Genomic DNA, 19435 nt, shown 5'->3' on the forward strand with positions numbered 1-19435 from the left:
TGGTGCTGGGGGATTGAACCGCGGTCCCTGATGCTTTGCCAAGCTTGTTCTAAGTAGGTGCCTTAGACCACTGAGCCATCTCTCCAGCCCCTGCATTGGTTCTTGTCTGCAACCTCTCTGTATCATTTTGTGAGCAAACCTAACAAGCCTGCCAGGTTTTTGCTGTGTCTTGAGTTGGACTGCTCTGTGTAGGGCTCTGTGGCCTCTTTGTGGGGCAACTGCAATGTGGAACTCAAGAAGTCCAGAGTGGGGCTTGGGTTCTTAGGGAAACCGGTAGCAGAGCTGTTACCTTTCCTGCTTAAAGACAGACACAGCTAAGAACACACACAGGCCTGTGACCTCAAGTCCCATCACAAGAGGCACCAGCATGCCCCTCGCCCCAGTGCCACTCCCTCTTATGTTTGCCCAGAGGACCCAGAGCTGGGCAGGTTGGGTCAAGTCTCTGGTCTACCCTGCTACCATGTGCCTGGGCATAACAGGCACGTCTGGGCTATAGATGAAGAAGTTGGGGCCACAGGAGGGAATGGTGGCCTTGCTCTTGGTCTCCAGCCTGTGTCTGTCTGGGTTCTCATGGAGGTATGCTGTAGGTGTAGGGTTGTTTCGTGTCTGTCTGAGAATTTGGTAGAAGGAAAGAAATGTGGGCTTTGAAGCCAGGTAGCCTGCATCGCAGTCCCAGGACTGTCACTGCCTGGCCTGCCAAGCTGCCTGGGGCAGGTCAGCTCCCTGAGCTCCAGTGTGCTTCTCTATAACACGGGGAAGATAATGCCTCTTCCCCGTAGGACTGTTGAGAGGATCAGAGGTAAGTACATAAAAGGCCAAGCATTAGGAGGCACCTGTTAGTGTATCAACTATTGCTATCCTACCACTCCATTAAGCAGTGCAGGGAGAGAGGGCACGGCTGGAGTGTGCCACCTCCAGAAGAGCAGAGCCTGGGAGCCAGGCCAGAGCCTGGTCACTGCAATCAGGCCCACCTGGGAGTTGCTGGTGACAGGGTCTGCTGAGTGCTGAGGGCCCAACTTCTGGAGGCTCCAGACAGTGCCTCCCCCTCCACATTCTTGACAGCCCTGGGGCCAGTGCAGAAGGCAGCTGACTCCTGACTTCAGGCAGGGGGCCACCTCCACTGTCCCTTGCCTGATGGTAGGAAGTGGAGGGCTGCTGCAGGGGACAGCGGCAGATCCTGTAAGTGCCCAGCTCCTCGTGGCGTTGTTTGGTCCAATTTCCTTTGCATTGTGACCTACATCATTCTTTATTTGCTAAACCCTCTGAGCAGGCAGCAGTAATAAATCAATTAATGACTCCGATGAATCGTTTAATGGCTGACAAAATAACACTAAAGCCAACAGCTTGCATCTCTCCAGCAGTACCAAAAGATGCTGGTTGACTCAGGGTGGGGGACGAAACAGAGACTGTTAGCTAAATTAGCGCAATTAGTGCATGCTTTAAAGGCTTAGGCAGCATCTGCTCGCTCTGAGCTGGTGTGTCAGGCTGGGGACGGTTGTGCAGACCACGGTGGGTGGCTGCTCATCGCTTCCCTCCTGGCCCATTGAAAACAGTACAAGCTTGGGCTCTTAGCTGGTGCCTTTATGCAAGAGAGCCCACGCTGAGTTTGAGCTGGATACCCCTTTGCCACCAAATGTAAGCTTTCCTGGCTTCAGTATGAGGGGACCCTGGTGAATTTTGGTGGTGTCACAGCAAAAGATATGACAAGAAGGCACTCTTTTCCTACCAAATTAGATGCCATCTGGGAGGGGGGCCTCCCATCCTTGAAAGACATTCAGAGGAACTTGCCTTCAATGGTTTCTTTTAAACTTTAAAAAAAAAAAAAAAAAAAAAAAGTTTCTAGAAGTGGGTGGCTTTCTGTTCTGTGCACACCTCAGTCCTGGCAGGATTAAGTTGTCATTGGAACTGAGTGTGTGTGCCGGTCCACACCAGGGAATTTTCCACTTCACAGAAGCAATTGCCAGTGTTCTTGTTAAGGAGCTGTCACTGGCCTACTCTGACATGTTTGTGGTTGTAAGTAGTTCCTTAAGACAGTGGGATGTGTGTGTGCATGCACGTGCGTGCGTGTGTGCGTGCGTGTGTGTGCTGCTAATGGCATAAACCAGGGCCTTGAAAACTCATCTGTCTTTTAGAAGAAAACCAGTGTTGTGCAAATAGTGTGCTCTTGATCCACTCTGTAGAGTTTGGGGGGGGGGTACCCCTCATGTCCTGTGTCTTCATGTACACACCTAGGACCCACGCCCTCTGTCATGTAGCCCAGCTGGGCAGGTGTTTGCATATGAGGAAGATGTCCTGGCTGGGAGCCATGGCGCAAGCAGGTATTAATTACATGGGACTCCACCTCTTACCCAAACGGTGCCCTTTGATCCACTTCTCAGAAGCGCCCAGTGCCGCCTGGGATGGCCAGGGAGGGCCCTTGGGGTGGTGTTCTCTCCCTAACCCAGGGAAGCACATCCCATTTTCTTTTGACTGGAGCGCCTTTCTTTCATCTTTGTTTTATTAACATTTCTCTGAGGTGACCACTGAGAGGTGGGAAAAATCAAGGGCAACAGAAAAAGAAACAAAAACCCCAACACCTGTCTGTCACTGCCTGGTGCTGAGTCACTGGCTTCATGGCTATTTTCTGGGTGCATCCCTTGAGCCCAAACCAGGCAGGGTGAGTCATGTTTAAATTTGCTCCCATAGCAAGTATGGGCTCCCTCTTCTACACATGGCCATGGAGGGCCCAGAAAGGTAAAATGAGGCACCCTGGATCCTGTGAATGGAGGGGCTGGGCCTTGAATCCAGACCTCTCTGTTCCCAGGGGCCACTGTTAACTTCCATCCCAAAACTGGAGCCAGAGAAGCTGGGACACAGCCAAGACAGGGGCTGCGGTTTGGAAAGGCCAGCCTCGACCCCTAGCCTGCCCATTCTGGGCCCATGACCTTGGACACGTTCCTGTGTGTTAAGAAGCCTTGTTCTCAAGAGTAGTGACCGCAGGGAGTTGGGGGGTTGGGAGGAATCACTGTACTGCAGTGTTGGGTCAGCAGTGGCAGCAGCCCCTGGGCTGGAAAGGGGTGACCTGCTTGCTCCCCTCTGTTCTAGGGAAGGCAGCAGGCACCACCGCCCCCCACACCCCGAGTTTGATGAGCTTGGGCTGGGTGGATGCAGCACCTCAGGCACTTGTGCTCTGAGAGGCTGTTGGAGGCCCGTGCTGTGAGGGTTGCAATGACAGCAGTAATCTTCCACCCTGTATCTCCTCCTGCATCTTCCAATCCTGCCACCCTTTAAGGCCTAGGCTTGAGTGCCACCTCTTCTGCAAAGCCTCCCTGATCCCCTAAATCCTGCCTCACAGCGCCTGCCTGGAGCACCTGTCCACATCCCTTGGTTCTCTGTCACAACTCATTCCGTCTTGGAGACTTTTTGGGCAGAACCATGCCATTATCCCTGGGCTTGGGGGCACAGCACCATCCAGGTAGCACCAAGAGCAAGGGTTCCCTAGACGCGTGGATGTGTACTAAACACTTGTAACGTGTTCACACCTCCTCCGCTGCCTCATTGCTCCTTTTCTTTCCAGGGCAGTTTGTCACTTGGGTCCAGCAGGCCCTCTGGTGGGGTCCCACCTTCCTGGATGCACATAGGCGCACACACTCACACTCAGCCCTGCCTCTAGGTGGATGCCAGCTTGTTGAAATATTTGTTAGTGGGAATCAGCCTATTGCAGAAGAGAACACGTAGCTGATCACAGTCGTAGAGAATAATTATCATCAGGTGTTTTTAGTGGTCTGTTGTTTCTTTTCATGAATCACAGAGCACAGAACTTTTTTTGAAATTGCAGGTGTGGGTAAGAGGGGACTGTAAACAGTTTTTGAGCCCAAGATCAAGAGGTAGAGGGACAAAAGGACTAAATTTAGAGCCACTTTTTTAGCTGCGTGACCTTAAGATAACACACCTCTCTGTGCCTCAGTTTCTTTTCTGATTAAACAACTGATACGATGTCTTCCTTGTGACACTGGGGAAGAAATATTTCCCTCCTTCCCCTTCTCCTGGGTCTTTAGGATCAAAAAGTGCTTGCCTCCCAGCTCTGTGGAGTCCCTAGGTTCATCTCCTCCTCTAGGGGACACAGCAAGCCCAGGCTCTGTGGAAGAGCTGCAGGTATCCAGACTGGGCCTGCTGGCCTGGCTGGGGCAGGCCGCTTCTCCATATGGCCGTTTTCACTTGCGTGGGCAGAGAGCTCAGCGCGACCCCCACAGTATCACTAATGTGGCAGAATGTCTGCAGCTCTTTGGTGCCATGTGCCGGGGCTCAGGAGGGGCTGTCCAAGGTATGCAGTGGTGGAAGGGGACTTCGCAGCCAGAGTTGAACCTTGATTTTGGGGACTCCCAGCCTGGGCTCTTTTTGTAAGAAGTTCCACTAGCAACGGGGTAAAGTGGAAGTCTCCTCCTCAGACTCTGCCTAAGTCTGTGCTCCAAGTTCCCCGACTAGCAGAGCCCGCCACCTTTGAGGCAGCCAGCTCTGAGACTTGGGTCAGTGAAGCTCTGGACCCAGGGCCGCCCCTCCCCCTACGTGCCAGCCCCTTTGCTATGTGAAGGCAGGGATCTTGTGTTGCCCTCCTGTTTTTAATACTAGCTGACTCTCCATGCAGCAACAGCTCTGCATTGTCTCCAGCTGCACCGTTAGAACCCCGTTCTCCCACACGTGTTCTGCCCTGTGCTCAGGCCTCCTTTCTTTCCGTTCTCCACTTTGGACCCCACCATACTCTCTATGTTGGTCCTGGTGCCTGGATGAGGATGTTGTCATTTTTCCTCCCGTTCCTGCATCTCCATTCTCAGCCAGTGACACTGCTAAAATTCCCTCCAGAAAACTTAGCCCCAGAGAGGCCAGGCCACTCCAGAAGCCTGTCCTGCCTCGTGGGCCACTTCAGACACATGTCCTTGTCCTTGCCTAGTACTCCATGTCCCAGACAGGTGCACATGGCTACACCTGTCCACAGGATACACTTCACACCTCCTGATGCCTTGGGCCCTTGGCCATGCAGTCTGGGCTGAGCAGTCCAGGAAGATTGCACTTGGTGTTTGCATGTAGCTAGGACTATGCAAGCCAAGGCCTGAGTACTGGAGTAGGGTGAGGAGGGAGGGGATTTGCAGAACAAAGTACCATTTTTACAGCCTTCTAAATCCATCTGGAGAGCTTGGCTGATCTGGCGGGAGTCCCACAGTTTGCTTCTCAGCTCTTGTTTTTATTCAGTTTTTCAGGAGCTTGGAGTACATAGAACTGTTTTTTAAAGAGCGTAACAACAGGATAGAGAGAGTGCGTGCTAGTTTGGGTGAGGAGAGCTGGATTCTTGGGGTGAGGCCAGAAGATAGTGTCTTAGGAGAGTCTCCTGCCCCTTGCTTCTGGGAACGCAGACACCTGCAAGAGGCGCTCCTCTTGGGAGGAGGAGAGGCTCCTGGGCCTGCAGGCATTGCCAGCCTGTGGTGATGGAGGGGGAGGGGTGCTCTGGTGGTGCTTTTTATCAGGCGTCTGGTATGCTTCACACAGGGTGAGCTAGGGCATGTGGAATTCTCAGAGGTCGTGGGCCCCTCTTCAGCTTAGAAACTCTGCTGCCCAGAGTTGAAATTCCTGATTCCTTGTCCTACCTTCCAAGGCTCTGCCCAGTTGCTGAGGCCTCAGGTTCAAATCTTGCTTCCTCACTTGGAGAGCTGTCCCTTCCATGGTGGAGCTGCAGGTAAGGTATTCAGGTGTCCTACAGTATTAAAAGCCTAACAAGGGACACCTGAGGTTGCAATGGCCTGTGCCTCCCACAGGGCACATGAATGGGGAGGGTGGGACTGAAGGATCCTTGCTCCCTGGGGTTGTGGTCCAATCTGGGATCCAAAAGATATACTCCCTTTGGAAAATTGTGGGCTCAGCCCTCCTTAGAGGCCTGGCTGGCCAGGAATGAAAATCAGTTGAAGCGGGAGGGCAATCCTTTCGGTGATCGTCCCCAGGTATTGATGAGATAGCAGGTGGGCCGTCTCTCCCTGTGCAGGGCTTTTCACATGTCATTTTGTTTGTTTATGTTTTTGTTTTTATGCAACTTAACCAACTGCTTACTCAGTTGACTGGGCCTTTGTAGTCCATGTCTGTACATTTATGGGTAGGACCTGGGGGGGAGTGACCTGGGTGGCAGGGATATGTATATTGGCTGCGATTGTTCCCTGGAGGCTGAGATAACAGGCAGGTCTCTGGGTGCTGCTTAATCTCTAACTGTTCTGTGATGAAAGAAGAGCTGAAATTCCAGGTCTTTTTTTTTTTTTTTAAATAGGGTCTCTCTATGCAGTCCAGGATAGCCTTGAACTCACTTTGTAGCCCAGGCTGGCCTTGACCTCTCAGCAATCCTGCCTCAGCCTCTTGAGTGTTGGGATTATAGGCGTCTTCCACCGGGCGTGGCCTCCAGGTCTTGTGGAAGGAGCTGTGTCATTCTCTTGTGTAAGAGCTGCTCTTGGGTATATGGACAGGATCTAGCAGAGGTGCTTGGAAGAAAAGCCCCATGGTCATCTCCTCCAACCTCATCGTTGGACAGACCGGGACACTTGAGTCCTTGGATGAGGGGCCTGTCTGGGGGCTGTCAGCTAAGCCCTATGGTCTTGGCTTCTGACCCAGTGTTTTCGCCTGGTCTGGTGCAGGAGTTCCTTCATGTGTACCTACAGCAACCTTGGCACACCACGGGCCTTGGTGAATGTCGGGGGTTTGGGTTTGGCTTTTGTGTTTTTAGAGAAAACTCACATGAGACACTTTACTGAGTGCCTTAATGGAGCACTAACTCAGAGCTGGAAACCACAGCCAGTTCCAGCAGTCCAGAAAGGCCTGGCTCCAGGTGGTCCGATTTGCGCAAGTCTTTGAATAATACAAATAGTAATCATTTATTAAATACCTGCTGTATGCTGTGTTTACATTGTGCTGGATTGTGGAGAGCGTAAAACAGTCTGTGCCGTTAAGGTGCAGGATTTAGTGTGCTGTATCCGAATGTGTGCGAGGTGTCTCCTCGGACCAGGTTGTATGAACAGTCATTTCAGAGCCCTTCTCTGCCTCCTACTCTCTGGTCTCCCAACACCACCAGGTGCTGCTTTTCTGCCTTTTTACATTTTCTGTTGTGAACCCCTGGTCCCTTCATAATCAGAGAGGAACAGCAATAGCTGTCATAAGCCAAGGCACAGACGGAAGCGCTTCCTTGGTTTCCTGCCCCCATTGGTCATGCTAGTATGGCTTTTCTTTGTTGGTTTTCATTGGAGGAGAGCAAAACTCATCCTTCACCCCAGATTTCAGAGAATTGCCCCACCCGTTTGTTTGTTAGGCCCATGCCATTTAGAGAACCAGTGACCGCCCACCCACCCTCAGTTCCTGGAACCATCATCGACTCACTCGGGCTTCATAGGAAACCCACACTTTAAATTGAAAGATCTTCGTAAGTAATGCAACAGCGTACTTACAAGTTCAAGTTTATATTTAAGTTTTTTTTCTTGTTACAACATATCTCAAAAATATGAAAAGTCAAGCAAATACCCACTTAACAGAGGACTTGAGCATTTTACTGTAAAATAGATCTACAGCTGTCCAATCTAAACCAAGTAAGTCAAAATGTCACCTACCAAAGAGATAGGAACAAGTTAGTGAATGATGGTGTAGTATGTTAAGTCACTTAAATCCTGGTCCAGTTAGGAAGGATTAGAGCCAAGTACTCACACAAACATCTGAAAGAACTTGAAAGAAAATACAGATAGAGGTTCAGCTCACCCCAACTTTTTAAAGTGATATATTCCTTCTACAGAGGCATACTTGTTGGTTACTAATCACAAAAAGTTGCATTTTCAAGGAACCACTAATCACCAAGAAACAGTTATGTCGCTAATGGGTAGCCCAGCAGATGTTTTTTTATGGTCGCCTCCTTATAGTGCTAGGCAAGGCGGGTGTCTTCTCCCTGTTTTCAGTGGGCTGGTGCCCTAGGACTTGGGAAAGGAGACATAGGTCCACGTAGTTTGTGGATGCTGAAAACTTGCAGGCACATTAGAGTGGTGGGCAGTGTCTTTCATTGCAGAGGATGCGTTTCTGAAAACGACTTGTAGTTCACTCCATCTCTTTAGCTAGGGTGTGTCAGACACCCCTCTGTGCCTGCACTGGGTGGTCTTTGTGCCCACACTCAGCTTTTCTGGCTCCCAGAACACAGCCCATCCCATCAGTCTTCCCCAGCCTGCAGCCACCGCAGCCACAGTTTCCCCCTTTGTGTAGGAGGCAGGTTCAGCGGGGCCCAGTGGCCTGCCCCTGGTCCTGCTACTTGCTGGGACGGACGATTGTAGTTGAACCCAAGTGTGTTAGTTTGTTTTGTTGCATGCAGTGTGTTCATGGGAACCTGCATTTCCTTGCCTCGGAGCTCGTGGTGAGGGCTTGGTCCTGCTGTATGGATGGCTGAGGTCATCTCACATGGTGATGGGAGGGAAGCTGTGTTTATGAATGAGGCACTCTGTTTCTTGACCATGGGACGCTTCTTCCCAGAGCACTGGGAGAGAATCAATGTTAAGTTTCCCACTCTGAGCCTCGATGGAATTTGGGGACCCCTGAGGTGGATGTAAGGGACTTTTGCAGGAAGAACAGCTAGAGGCTTATTATTAGTGGAGGGAGCAGGGATCAGGCCTGTGGCTTCCTCAGGGCCGCAGTGTGACATCTCAGCTTCAGTTACGTCTGTCTAAGCACAGAGCCAGGCAAAGACATGCTGGTCACACAAACAGGTTGGACACAGATTGTTGGAAAGGGGCCAGGCTGGGAGAGCAACGTCTGCTCACCCCTGGGAGCATTTCTTGAGGCAGATGTACTAGGTGGGCGCCAGCGTAGCAGCATTTAAAGAGAGAAGTTATGACAATAACGACAGTCCTCCATGTGCACCTCCACCCCAGCCCCTGACCTTGAGGGGCCCAAAGACATAGTGGTCCTCCTTCACACTGTCCTGGGACAGTTCCTTAGCTAGGTATGTACTGTTATGCCAGCCACTTAGGGTGCCAGAAATTGTAAACTTGCTTCTCCTGCCCTAAAAGAGCATCTCAAAAGAGCTGGGTGGGCAAGGCCAGGGCATCATGATGTCAATAACAGCCCCTGTGGATCTCGCAACTGCTGTGCCTGGTACCATGCAGAGTTCCCTTGGCACTTCCTCGCCTGCCTTTCTTTCTTTCTTTCTTTCTTTCTTTCTTTCTTTCTTTCTTTCTTTCTTTCTTTTTTTTTTTTTTCGGAACCGGGGATTGAACTCAGGCCCTTGCGCTTGCCAGGGAAGCGCTTATTCCACTGAGCCATCTCCCCAGCCCTCTCTCCTGCCATTCTTGCCCCAGCGGTGGGCATTGTGGCTGTGCAGGTCACTTCCTGCCTCTGAGTACCGCATCTGGGACTAGGGGGAGGTGGGCTTCACATGCAAGATGGCCTATAAGGAGGGATGGGAGAAGGGAGGGCAGATGGGACTAGAATTTGGGGTCTGGCTGGAGGTTTGGCTACTGACCTTTGCCTTGTTTCCGACAGAGTGCAGCAGCTGCCCCGAGCCCTGTGCTTGGCAACATTCCCCCCAACGATGGGATGCCCGGAGGCCCCATCCCACCAGGTTTCTTTCAGGTACGTGCTGGGCTCTAGGACCTGTGCTGCTCTTGCACAGTGGGCTGGGCGGGCGGCAGGCAGGACAGCAGAAGAGTACAGCTCGGTTTGCCATGGTCTAAATACAGTCGCTTTGTGCTAATTGAAACCCTCCCCTTCCCATCGCTTTCTCCCTGCTTCCAAGAGCTGAGAAGGAAGAAAAGGGGCGGGGACACAGACCCCTCCTGCACTTGGTGCCCCTGTGCCCACTTTGTCTCCTCCTCACCCGTGTTACAGGCACAGCACTGTCTGCCCCTGGTTGAGGAGGTAGCAGGGCTACCTCCAAGCCAGTGCGAAGCTTTCTTTAACAAAAGGCTTCTTTTCTTTCTTTTTTTAAATTTTCATTCTTTTATTTTTTTAATAAGTAAACTGTTCTTTGTTTCTGTTTTGTTGCCGCTGTTGTTGTCATTGTTTATTTTGCCTGTCCAAACTACAAACCTTAGGCATTATGTAAAAAAACAAAGAACCCACCATCCTGGCAGGTCTCAGAATCCTTTCCCTCTGGTTAACCACTTGATTTTTTCCGAGTGTGATCACAGACGGCTTCCCACAAGCATCTGTGCCCGCCCTGTGCCCCACATAGGCAGGAACAGATCCCACGTGGGTCCCAGCCCTGCCTTCTCTGGGACACCTTGTCGGGTCTTTCTGGGGAGCTGTGGAGACTTTTCTTTTGTTGGGGCTGGCTGTGCTCCCATGCCCTCTGCATGGCCTCCTGTGTCCCTTTCTTCTCCCCCGGTAGCTCATTCTGCACAAGCCAGATCGGTCCTGAGAATTGCTGTCTTGCAGAGGTCAGCATGCAGGGCTGGGAGGAGCTTTTATGATGAAGCTGTTGATTGTGACATTGCTCACTCATCCACGCCTGTTGGGACCAAGTTCCAGCATGTGCCCGACGCTCTGTGCCTTCCAAAAGGCTGGCCCTCTTGAGAAGGATATGAGAAGAGCTGTGGTGTAGACATGGGGGGAGAGAGTTCTCCTGTGAAACCCGAGAATGCGCAGCTGGGACCAGTGAGGCAGAGTCCAGTGAGAACATAGCGCCTGTGTGTACCCAGCAGCATGGAGGCCAGCAGCTGGCCCTGGGGGTGAAGGATTCCTTGGCACTTGCAATAGCTGGGCAAAGACAGGACAGATTCCTGTCAGGAAAATGCTCTGGCTTTTGAAGATTTCACATTTTGGTTGATGTCAGCTTCTAGGGGAGGAAGGTTACAACACATTGCTCACAAGTGAAGGAAGCCACCAGTGAAATTTGGGTATCGCTTAAAACAAGCAGCAAGTTACCTGAGACATTGGCAGTGAGAGGAGAGGGATGCAGGAATGGCACTTGGGGGCAGAAATGGCAAACTGTGTATCTGTATCCATTCTTGGCAGACTGGCAGAACTGAAACTTGCGCAATGGGTGGAGGCAGGTACAGCCTCAAACCTCAGGTGTGTGAGGCTCTAGGTCAGACCAAAGCGAGCGTTTTAGAGCCCTGGCTCGTATTAGGACCACAAATCTATGAAAGAGGAGCTGAGAGACTAAGATCCCTGGAAATCCATGAATCCTAGAAAGGTGGGAGCTGAGTCAGCTGCTGCCCTGCACCAAAGGGGAAGCCAGGAGATTGGTGTCTGAGGAGAACCCCCCACCCCCAGGGCTAGCTTCTTCCTGGCCCTGCAGGTGGGCATTGTGTGCCCATCTGGGGCCTTTCCTGCTGGAATTTGGTACGGTTGGGAGTTGAGTTCTTTCAGGGGTCAGGGATCCTTTCCCCTGATCCCAGGGATTTCCTGAATAAAGGTGCATGGTACATGGAGTCCCCCCAGGAACTAGGTGCCATGTTCTACCCACATGCTGTCTGCTGGTCTCAGTGTCTGTGAAGGCCACTCTGGTGGGAGTAGGTGGACAGTAGCCAATTGCAGTTTTAAAAATAGGTCATTGGCTTTTATTTTGACCTGTGTCTAGCACAGAGAACAGGTCAGCCTGATATGTGGGCAGCTCCCAGCTTCCTGCTTTGGTATAATTGTCCACGGTCAAGACCTAATTCTGGACATTCTTCTTGGGTCCTCCCCTGGGACCAGAAAGTTCAGTCTGATTCCTATTCTTACTTAGCCACTGCCACTACATCAAGTCAAAGTAACTTTTGGACTCTCTTGACTAGAGGTCACCTTTGTCACCAGGCAGGGTGAACTGTCAAGAACTGACTGGGTTACTGGCAGGGAGCTGCATACCTTGGACTCTGTACATATCCTGGGTGGCTCTGAGAGATTGTTTGCTTACTTGGTAGCATCATTTCCTCTTAATTTAGATGCAGTAAGGGTCCTTCCTGGCTGTGCTGCTGAGCACATGGGCTGGGTCCTAAGGTAGAGGCAGACAGCCTGTTTCCGGAGCAGGTCTGCTCACGACAAGCGGGTTAGCTATTGATCACCAGCACTGCCCCTCACTCATCTCACAGGTGGCTGCTCTGATATTAGAAAAGGAAATAGAGATGATGTCAAGGGTTTTATCTGCTGCCAGCAGTTGTCTTTCTTTCCCCCTTGACCATGGCCTCAGCACGTGGCTGTCATAGAGGGAACTCTGCACTGGGGAGGCTGGTCCAGCTGTGCCCAAACTAACTCCCATGGTGGCCAGCCCAGTTTTCATGTCAGGACTGCACTACCACTTGGACCTAAATTTAGAAGCCAGGGGGCACCCTGGCATGGTAAGGGAGCAGCTGCATGTCCCCTGCCCCATCCTGGCACCTTAAAAGGCAGCGCATAAGACTTCCTGTCTCTGGCCTCTGACTGCCAGGCTCTGTGTGATTTGTCTTCTTTGGTGTCCAGGTTACCAAGATGGGCAGTAACTGTCTCATCCTGTGGCATGACATGATGAGATGTTTGGTAGCAAGTTAAGGGCCAGGAGGGTGATGGTTTAGGAACTGATATGACCACACCTCATTTTCGGCAGTACTGTGGGGTCAAAACAAAGCTCTAATCTTGGCCTCCCTAGCACCTGACATGTAGTAGGGCCATGGTATATGTTTGAGCTGAATTTATTTGTGCTACTCACATCACAGGAGAGGAGTCTTGCCAGCCCTAATGTAGTAGACCCGGCATTCTGACCAGGAAGTATCTCAGAGGAAGCAGGCTTGGGATTGGTATTCTGGAGTTGGCCCTGCACTTGCTGATTGACCTTGGGCAAGAAGCTTCCATCTCTGAGCCCTGGTTTTCTCACCAGGAGATAGAGCAGGCTGGACCAGATGGTCTCTAAGGGCCTTCCAACTTTGATTTTCTGCTTTGGATCCAGGCATATTTTACATAATCAAGCAGTGGCTTTTTTATTTTTCTTCATGCAGCTTAATTCCTGCTGTGCATCTGGCAAACCCAGGTTGGCCTTGGCCAGGTCCACTGCTCTGGGTGGGTCCTCTGGTTCCTTGGCCCCATGGGGATGCTGTCTGATAGGATTTCTGGGCCCACGAGTGGGGGAATTACAGGAGAGCAGGGGTCACGGGGAACAGAGCAGTAGATACAGGCTGGGCTTTTTTGTTTAATTCCAATAATTGTTTTCAGTTATGTAGCATTTGTTTTTTAAAGATTTATTTATTTATTCATTCATTCATTCATTTATTTTGTGTGTGTGGCCAGCTCAGCCCACCAGGGGGCAGGGCTGGCTGGCATGTGGTGCTGGGGGATTGAACCGCGGTCCCTGTGCTTTGCTTAGCTTAGCTTGTTCTAAGTAGGTGCTTTAGACCACTGAGCCATCTCACCAGCCCTGTAGCATTTTTAAGTGTGCAGTTTGCTTTCACTTTGCAGTGTTTTTCTGCAGAGGAGGTGTGGCTGCTTGGGAGATTGGGACTCAGAGAGGTGACGGGCCTGTCCCATGTTACCACCCTAGGGCTATGGCTGAAGTCCAACCCTGGCTGTCCTGTTCGTTCTTAGCACTTAAGTTCAAGCATAGATCCCTGTCTGATTGTCGGGAGAGAGTGAGACTGTGGCCATCTTTCCTCAGAAGTAGCAAATAAATTTCTATTCAGATGCCAACTGGGCTTGACCCACAGCAGCAGCTCAGAATACTGTGGAGAGTGATTCTGAACTCGTGTCACAGGTACCATTTAGTGGTGTCCACCACAAAGATGTGTATTTGTTTGTTGATCTGATCAGGCCCATACTTCTTATTTATAGACTTGGAAGTGGATCCCAGAGGGGGGGGGGAGGAATTAGTGCAGTCATTGGCCTCGCCTGGTGAACAAGACACAGGGCTTGGTTCTAGGCTAGAACTGAACCACTAAGTGCACAGTGCTTGCTGGGAAACTGGAGAGGCGGCTGTGCAGTTGTTAGGCCTTGTTGGAGAGGGTGGGTTCTGTCCAGTGAGCAGCAGGAAGCCACTGGATCATCTGGTCTGGCTAATGCCTGGGCCATCTTTGTTCTGAGCAGTCCTCACATGCTTGCTGCAGTGGCTCTGTAGAGGCAGGGACAAGGGCACTGTAGCTGGTGCTCCAAAAATAGCTGACCACATGGACACTGGCCTTGGAGAGGCTCGGCAGAGGCCACGAGGTTAAAGACTGCACCTTCTCTGGAAAACGGTGGAGGGCCTAGCTCCCTTTGCCAAAAGCTGTCTGTCCTGCTCCCAGCCTCCTGGGTAGTTTCTACTGTGGTGGGGACAGTAAGGAATAGTCAGCATTGTCCCCATTCTAGTGGGTCTTGTTTCTGCCAGCCAGGCTCACATACCTAGAAGTGAGGTTGCAGGCCTCCCCTCACCCCATCTGGGGAAAGGGCTGCAAGGAGCAAGCCATGTGCATGCCCAGAAACCATAGAGGTAATAGAGGGAAGACACACGGGGCCCTCAACCTTTACTACTGCAGTCATGGGGACAGCTCCTCTCTGTCTCTGGTAGACATAGCTGGGGATTCCCCAGGAGTCAAGACAGGCTCAAGAGGACCCTGATGGCCATTCGAAGTCTTCAACACCCTGCTGAGTAGGAGCAATTTAGCCCTGCCTCTCTGAGGCTTTCGCTTTAGCTCCCAGGTCCCAGTACAAGGAGGCCAAGTTGAACCTTCATCCAGAAGATGTGCCCGCCATCTGCTGACTCTGCCATGACTGCTTGTCGGTGGTGGTAACCAGGCAGAGAAGAGAAGCCCAGAAGGGAGCCTTGAGGATCACGACCCTTGGGCTGGGCAACGTGTTTCCACGGAGGCCAAAGCCCACCAAGAGAGAAGAGGCCAGTGGCTGCACCTGGGCTATTGTTGCTGGTTCCTAAGAGCTGCGCTGTGCTGTCCAGTTCCTGCTTCCTCTCCTGCCGGAAGAAGCAGGGAGAGGGAGAGGGAGAGAGCAGGCAGAAAAGGCTTTTTGGTGCCCGCTAGGCTAAGGCTTGGAAAGAATTAAACCACTCTGGGTTTTTTGTTTTCAATTCCTGTGCCTATTGAAGATTCGGTGGTGGGGCTGGGATTGCCATGATAGTTGTGAGGCCATCAGGGGAGGAAGCCAGAAAGAACCTGACTGACCCATGTGAGACCGGGCCAGGCTTGTTTGTTCTTTCCTCACCTGTGGGTTGGGTGTGGTCCCTCAGTGGAGGCTGCAGGAATGACTTCATGGTAGGAGAGGCCTTGGGAGTTGGGAAGCTGAATGCCATGTGTGAGCACCCTTAGGCTGAGGGAAAGGATTCTCCAGGCTGGAAACAGGGTCCCTTTGTATGTGCTTTGGCTCTCTATAGAAGGCAGGCTCCAGCGCTAATGGTGTTTCTGCTCGCTAGCTAAGGAAACCCAAGCTCACACTGGCTATGGGATATGCTCAAGCAGATGGTTCTGGCCAGGGCAGTGCAGTCCATGGCTTCTAGGGGGAACCCTTCTTTTGGGAAGTAAGCCCCACCTTTCTGGGCCCTGCCCTTCAACCTCAGCCCCTGACCCATCTGCTCTCAGATGCTTGAGGGAGCCGGAAGGCAGGTGCTGTGTCTGCTTCCTCTAGGGGACAGAAGCATCCCCAGTCCTCGCCCTGCTGTTGGCCTCCACACTGACAGAAGGCAGGGTCACCCCTGCTGAGAAGGATTAGAGAGGAGGCGGGGCGCCCCAAATGCTGGGCTGCAGGCCACAGTTGGAGGTGGGGGACTGCTGCTCCCCCTTCATCCCCCACCTGTTCAAGCCACCACTCCTCTGGTTACTCTGACAGAAGCCCCTGGCCCAGGGAGCGGGGAGTGGCACAAGCTGCTTCCAGCCCAGCCCAGCCCAGCACCAGATGCCTGCCTCCTTAGGCTTCATCCTGTTCTCTCCAGGCTTGCTTTGCCCTTCTGTTCGCTGAAGGGTGCTGGCTCCGTGGGTCTGCACCTCCTCACCCCCTATTCCTGGCCTGTGCGAAGAGGCCTGGGGCAGGACTGCGAATAAAGCCTTGTTTCCTTGCCAACTCCACCTCCACAAAGGTCAGGCTGTGCTCCAGCCCCGCCGCCAGCCTGGTGCCTAACATCATCCCGCAGCAGATGACCGGCACCAGGGTTCCTAGCAACAGTGGACAAAAGGTTGCTCCTGACGTGCCAGGCTGCCGGCTGCTCAGGCCCCCTCTCACTCCCTCTAGAAAGAAAAAGAAGTTGTGGCCTTGACTGGTGCCTGTGCCTGTGTGCACACATGTGGCCATGTTTGTGTCTGCACACTCAAGCTGCTCCCCCCCACACCCGAAAGCATATACTCCACATGTAGCACCGTAACTCTCACTGATGAAATGGAAAGTTGCACATAAATCAATGTCTGCTGCCCGGTTAGCTATGCATCAGCAGTCAGCGCCTGGGAGATTTGCTGCTAACAAAGCCCGGCGGCTCCACAGGCCTTGACTGCCCCCTAATGCAGAGCACAGCCTGCGGGCTGCACACTGCCTCCCCGCATCCTCTACTGTCTGTCTCCTCCTGGAGATGGGGTGAGGTTGGGACCCTGGGCTTGGCTAAAAGCCCTGGGTATGGCCTTGCTCCTGCTCCTGGCCCCTCTCTGGCCTCCTCTCCCAAGAGCTTAACCAACTTCTGTCGGTGGTCTGTATGGCTCTGACACTGGAAGGACTGGAGTCAGCTGCAGTCTGTCCACTCCCCTCCATGCCTGCACTTGCACATGGCTTTCTCCTAGCAGAGAGTTCACCCTGTGCTCCTGCTCATCCAGCTTTGTGCTGTCCCCTCCCTGTCAGAGACCCCTCCGCCCTCAGTGCCCCTGTAGGGTAGAGCTGTTTGTTACTCTCCTTTGCTCCTGCTGCACCTTTGTCCCAGCAGATTGTGGTAAGGGGGTTTTGCTTTTTAAAAAAGATCAGATTCTTTAGCTCTTGAGCAGAAGAGGTTTGAGAAAGGAGATTCCAGCAGAACCCTAATAACGCCCCGCAGCAGTGCCTGAGTCAGGAGGGACCCAGCCGAAGGAGAATCCTTCTGGAGAAGTCTGGCCAGCTGTGGGCCCGTGGCCCTGGATCAGGGTCAGAGGCCACCCCTGCCTCAGCATTGTGGGAGACACTCTTCCAGCACTGGGGCTGGAGCACGGCTACTGTCTGAGTCTCAGGTTCATGCCGTTTTGTGTCCACTCCCAGCAGCCTCTCCATGAAAGCCCCCTTCCCAAGTGACGATATGGAATCAGGGAATTCCACACCGAACTCCATTCAGAAATTGCCCTCCCACACCCCTACTAATAGTGAATGGTGAGGGAAGAGTCTGGAAAGCTAGGCACGGAGCACAGCCTTTATTAAGTACCAGCTTTGTGCCGGGTCCTGGGTTTCCCAGCCCTAGGGCACCACACCTGCACTGTTCAAGGTGGGAGTGGGTGGCACCCAACTGGGCTCCAGCAGAGCAGCAAGTGGCTGTGAACAGAGCCTTTGGAGCACGACTCCTGGAGGGAGGCATTTGACCTGGCAGCTGCCCAGTCCTCAGAAACACACCTTCCTCTGTGGTGCTGTAGAAACCATGCCGTCCCCTGCTGTTGCCACAGTGGGACCGATTGGACATTGAAGCCTACACTCATATTCAGTCCTGGTTTATGACCAGGGGGCTTCAGGATCAGTGCTGATCATTGGGCAGAATCCCAGCAGCTGGGTCCCGAGCTCTTAGCTGAGCCCCAGCTTGTCTGTTCCCTCTGCTTTTGGTGGGGAGAAGCTGGGGCCCATCCTCCACCCCCTCCATGAAGGTGGGGCATCCTTGGAGGCAGCTTTGGTGTCACACAGCCTGGGTGGGAAGTGGATAGTCCTGAGAAAGTCAGCTAAGCTCTGTGAATGCAGTTTCTCCATCTGATAACCAAGCCTTGGTCTCTTGAGGCCCTTGTGAGGCTACCACAACATAATGCAGAGTGAGATCTACCTGCTGCCTACTCAGTGCCCAGTGGCTTTTGGATGGTGGCCCTGAGCCTTAGGGCTGCTTTGCCTTGCTGTTTTCTTTTTCTTCCCTTCCCTTTCCTTTTCCTTTTCTTTTTTTTTTTTTTTTTTGCAATCTAGAAGCTAGGTCCTCCAGCTTATCCATGAGCAAAGGCCATCCCTAGCTTTCTCCTCTTTACAGAAGGGAATCTTCGGGGTTCAGCACAGCCTCGTGGCACTGACACAGGAGAGATTCAAAAGATTTTCTCCAGTCCCGTGGGCCTTTTGGAGCTTAACCCTTCAGTTTAACTGAAAACTACACATTAGGCCCCACGTGGCCCTTGAACATGCTGCCGCACTGACGCCTCCGCCTGCCTTGCCTCCTTGGGCCCAGTCGCCCTGACACACCAACGGGAGCCCCTGGGGAGGTGAAGGCGGGAGTCCTGCCGGGAGCCTCTGGTTCTGTTCCTAGCAGGCTTGGTGGTGCGTACATGCCTGGGGGAGACCTGCTCTGTGCCCAGCAGGCTGCGTCTTTTCCTGGTTACCTGAATCCTGCCGCTAATGCATTTCACCAGCGCATCGTTGGAGGCTTATTTTTCTCATCACATAGAACAGGAGCAGTGTAACTGCTGCTAGTTGTAGCAAGGAGTTTGGGAAGATGTTGCGGATGAGGGGCAGGCTGGACGTGTGCACCAGTGCTCCTTCTGAGAGGCCGGCGCTCAGTCATTCATTCCTCCAGCGTGTGTAAGTGGCAGTTTGCTGTACACCCTTGCTAGGTCCCAGGCTCGGGACGCAGGGCAATTCGGCGGTTCATGATCCACAGCTGAACTCACACTGGAATAGCTGCAGGTCAGGGGATGGCACGTTCTCCGAGTACTCGTCTTCTGTAGTGAGCCGCCATTACAACAGTGAGGCCCATGTTCTTGGTAAGGCCTTTGTGGTGCATCATGGGTTTGCCTTGCCACCATTGTTGAGCCAGCTCTTAGTCTCCAGGTAAGGCCAGAGATGTTGCTCAGACCTGGCCTCTGACTCTCTGCTTAGCAGCGTGTATTCTCCCCTCGCCTTCTTGAAGTCCCTGTGTCCTTAGGTCAGTTTTATTTGAGAAGGTGACAACTTCTTGCCTACTCTTTGCCCTAAGGTCAAGAAGATAGGCCCAGCAGGTAGTTCTGACTGAGTTCCTCTTCCTTGAGCATCTGATCCAGGAAGTAACTCTGGAATTGTAGAAATAGCCTGAGACTCAGGTCTGTTCTGGGCAAGTGGCCTTCCTTTCTGGGTCTCGGGCCCTAGCAACGTTACAGGACGTGCAGGTGCAGTGGTGAGCAGAAGAAATCTAGCCCCTGGCCATTCAGGCACCAAAGGCTTTGGGGACCATGTCCAGGGCCAGATGCCTCTTGTGGAGTTTGTGAAGATGCCTCAGCATCTGGCGAGGCCTCGGGGAAGTTCCCTGGAACTAGAGTAATAAGGCAGGCAGAGCCAGAGATGGAGGGAATCCTGAAGGACTCCAGGAGGCCGAGAACCCTAAGCTGCAGCCCGACTCAGCCGCCTTTGGTAAGGGCTGGTTCCCAGC

General features: G+C 52.6%; 1 protein-coding gene across 2 annotated transcripts in view; it reads left to right on the forward strand.

The window, feature by feature from the left end:
* Ssbp3 (single stranded DNA binding protein 3) overlaps positions 1-19435 on the forward strand; it is a 154613-nt gene that overhangs the window by 99845 nt on the left and 35333 nt on the right. For both annotated transcript variants that reach the window (XM_004642546.3, XM_004642549.3), the window contains exon 5: positions 9520-9609. In XM_004642546.3, the coding sequence (XP_004642603.1) occupies positions 9520-9609 (90 nt within the window). The remainder of the gene's footprint in view (positions 1-9519; positions 9610-19435) is intronic.

Source organism: Octodon degus, unplaced genomic scaffold, assembly GCF_000260255.1.
Source record: "Octodon degus isolate 3935 unplaced genomic scaffold, OctDeg1.0 scaffold00156, whole genome shotgun sequence".
Lineage (NCBI taxonomy): Eukaryota > Metazoa > Chordata > Mammalia > Rodentia > Octodontidae > Octodon > Octodon degus.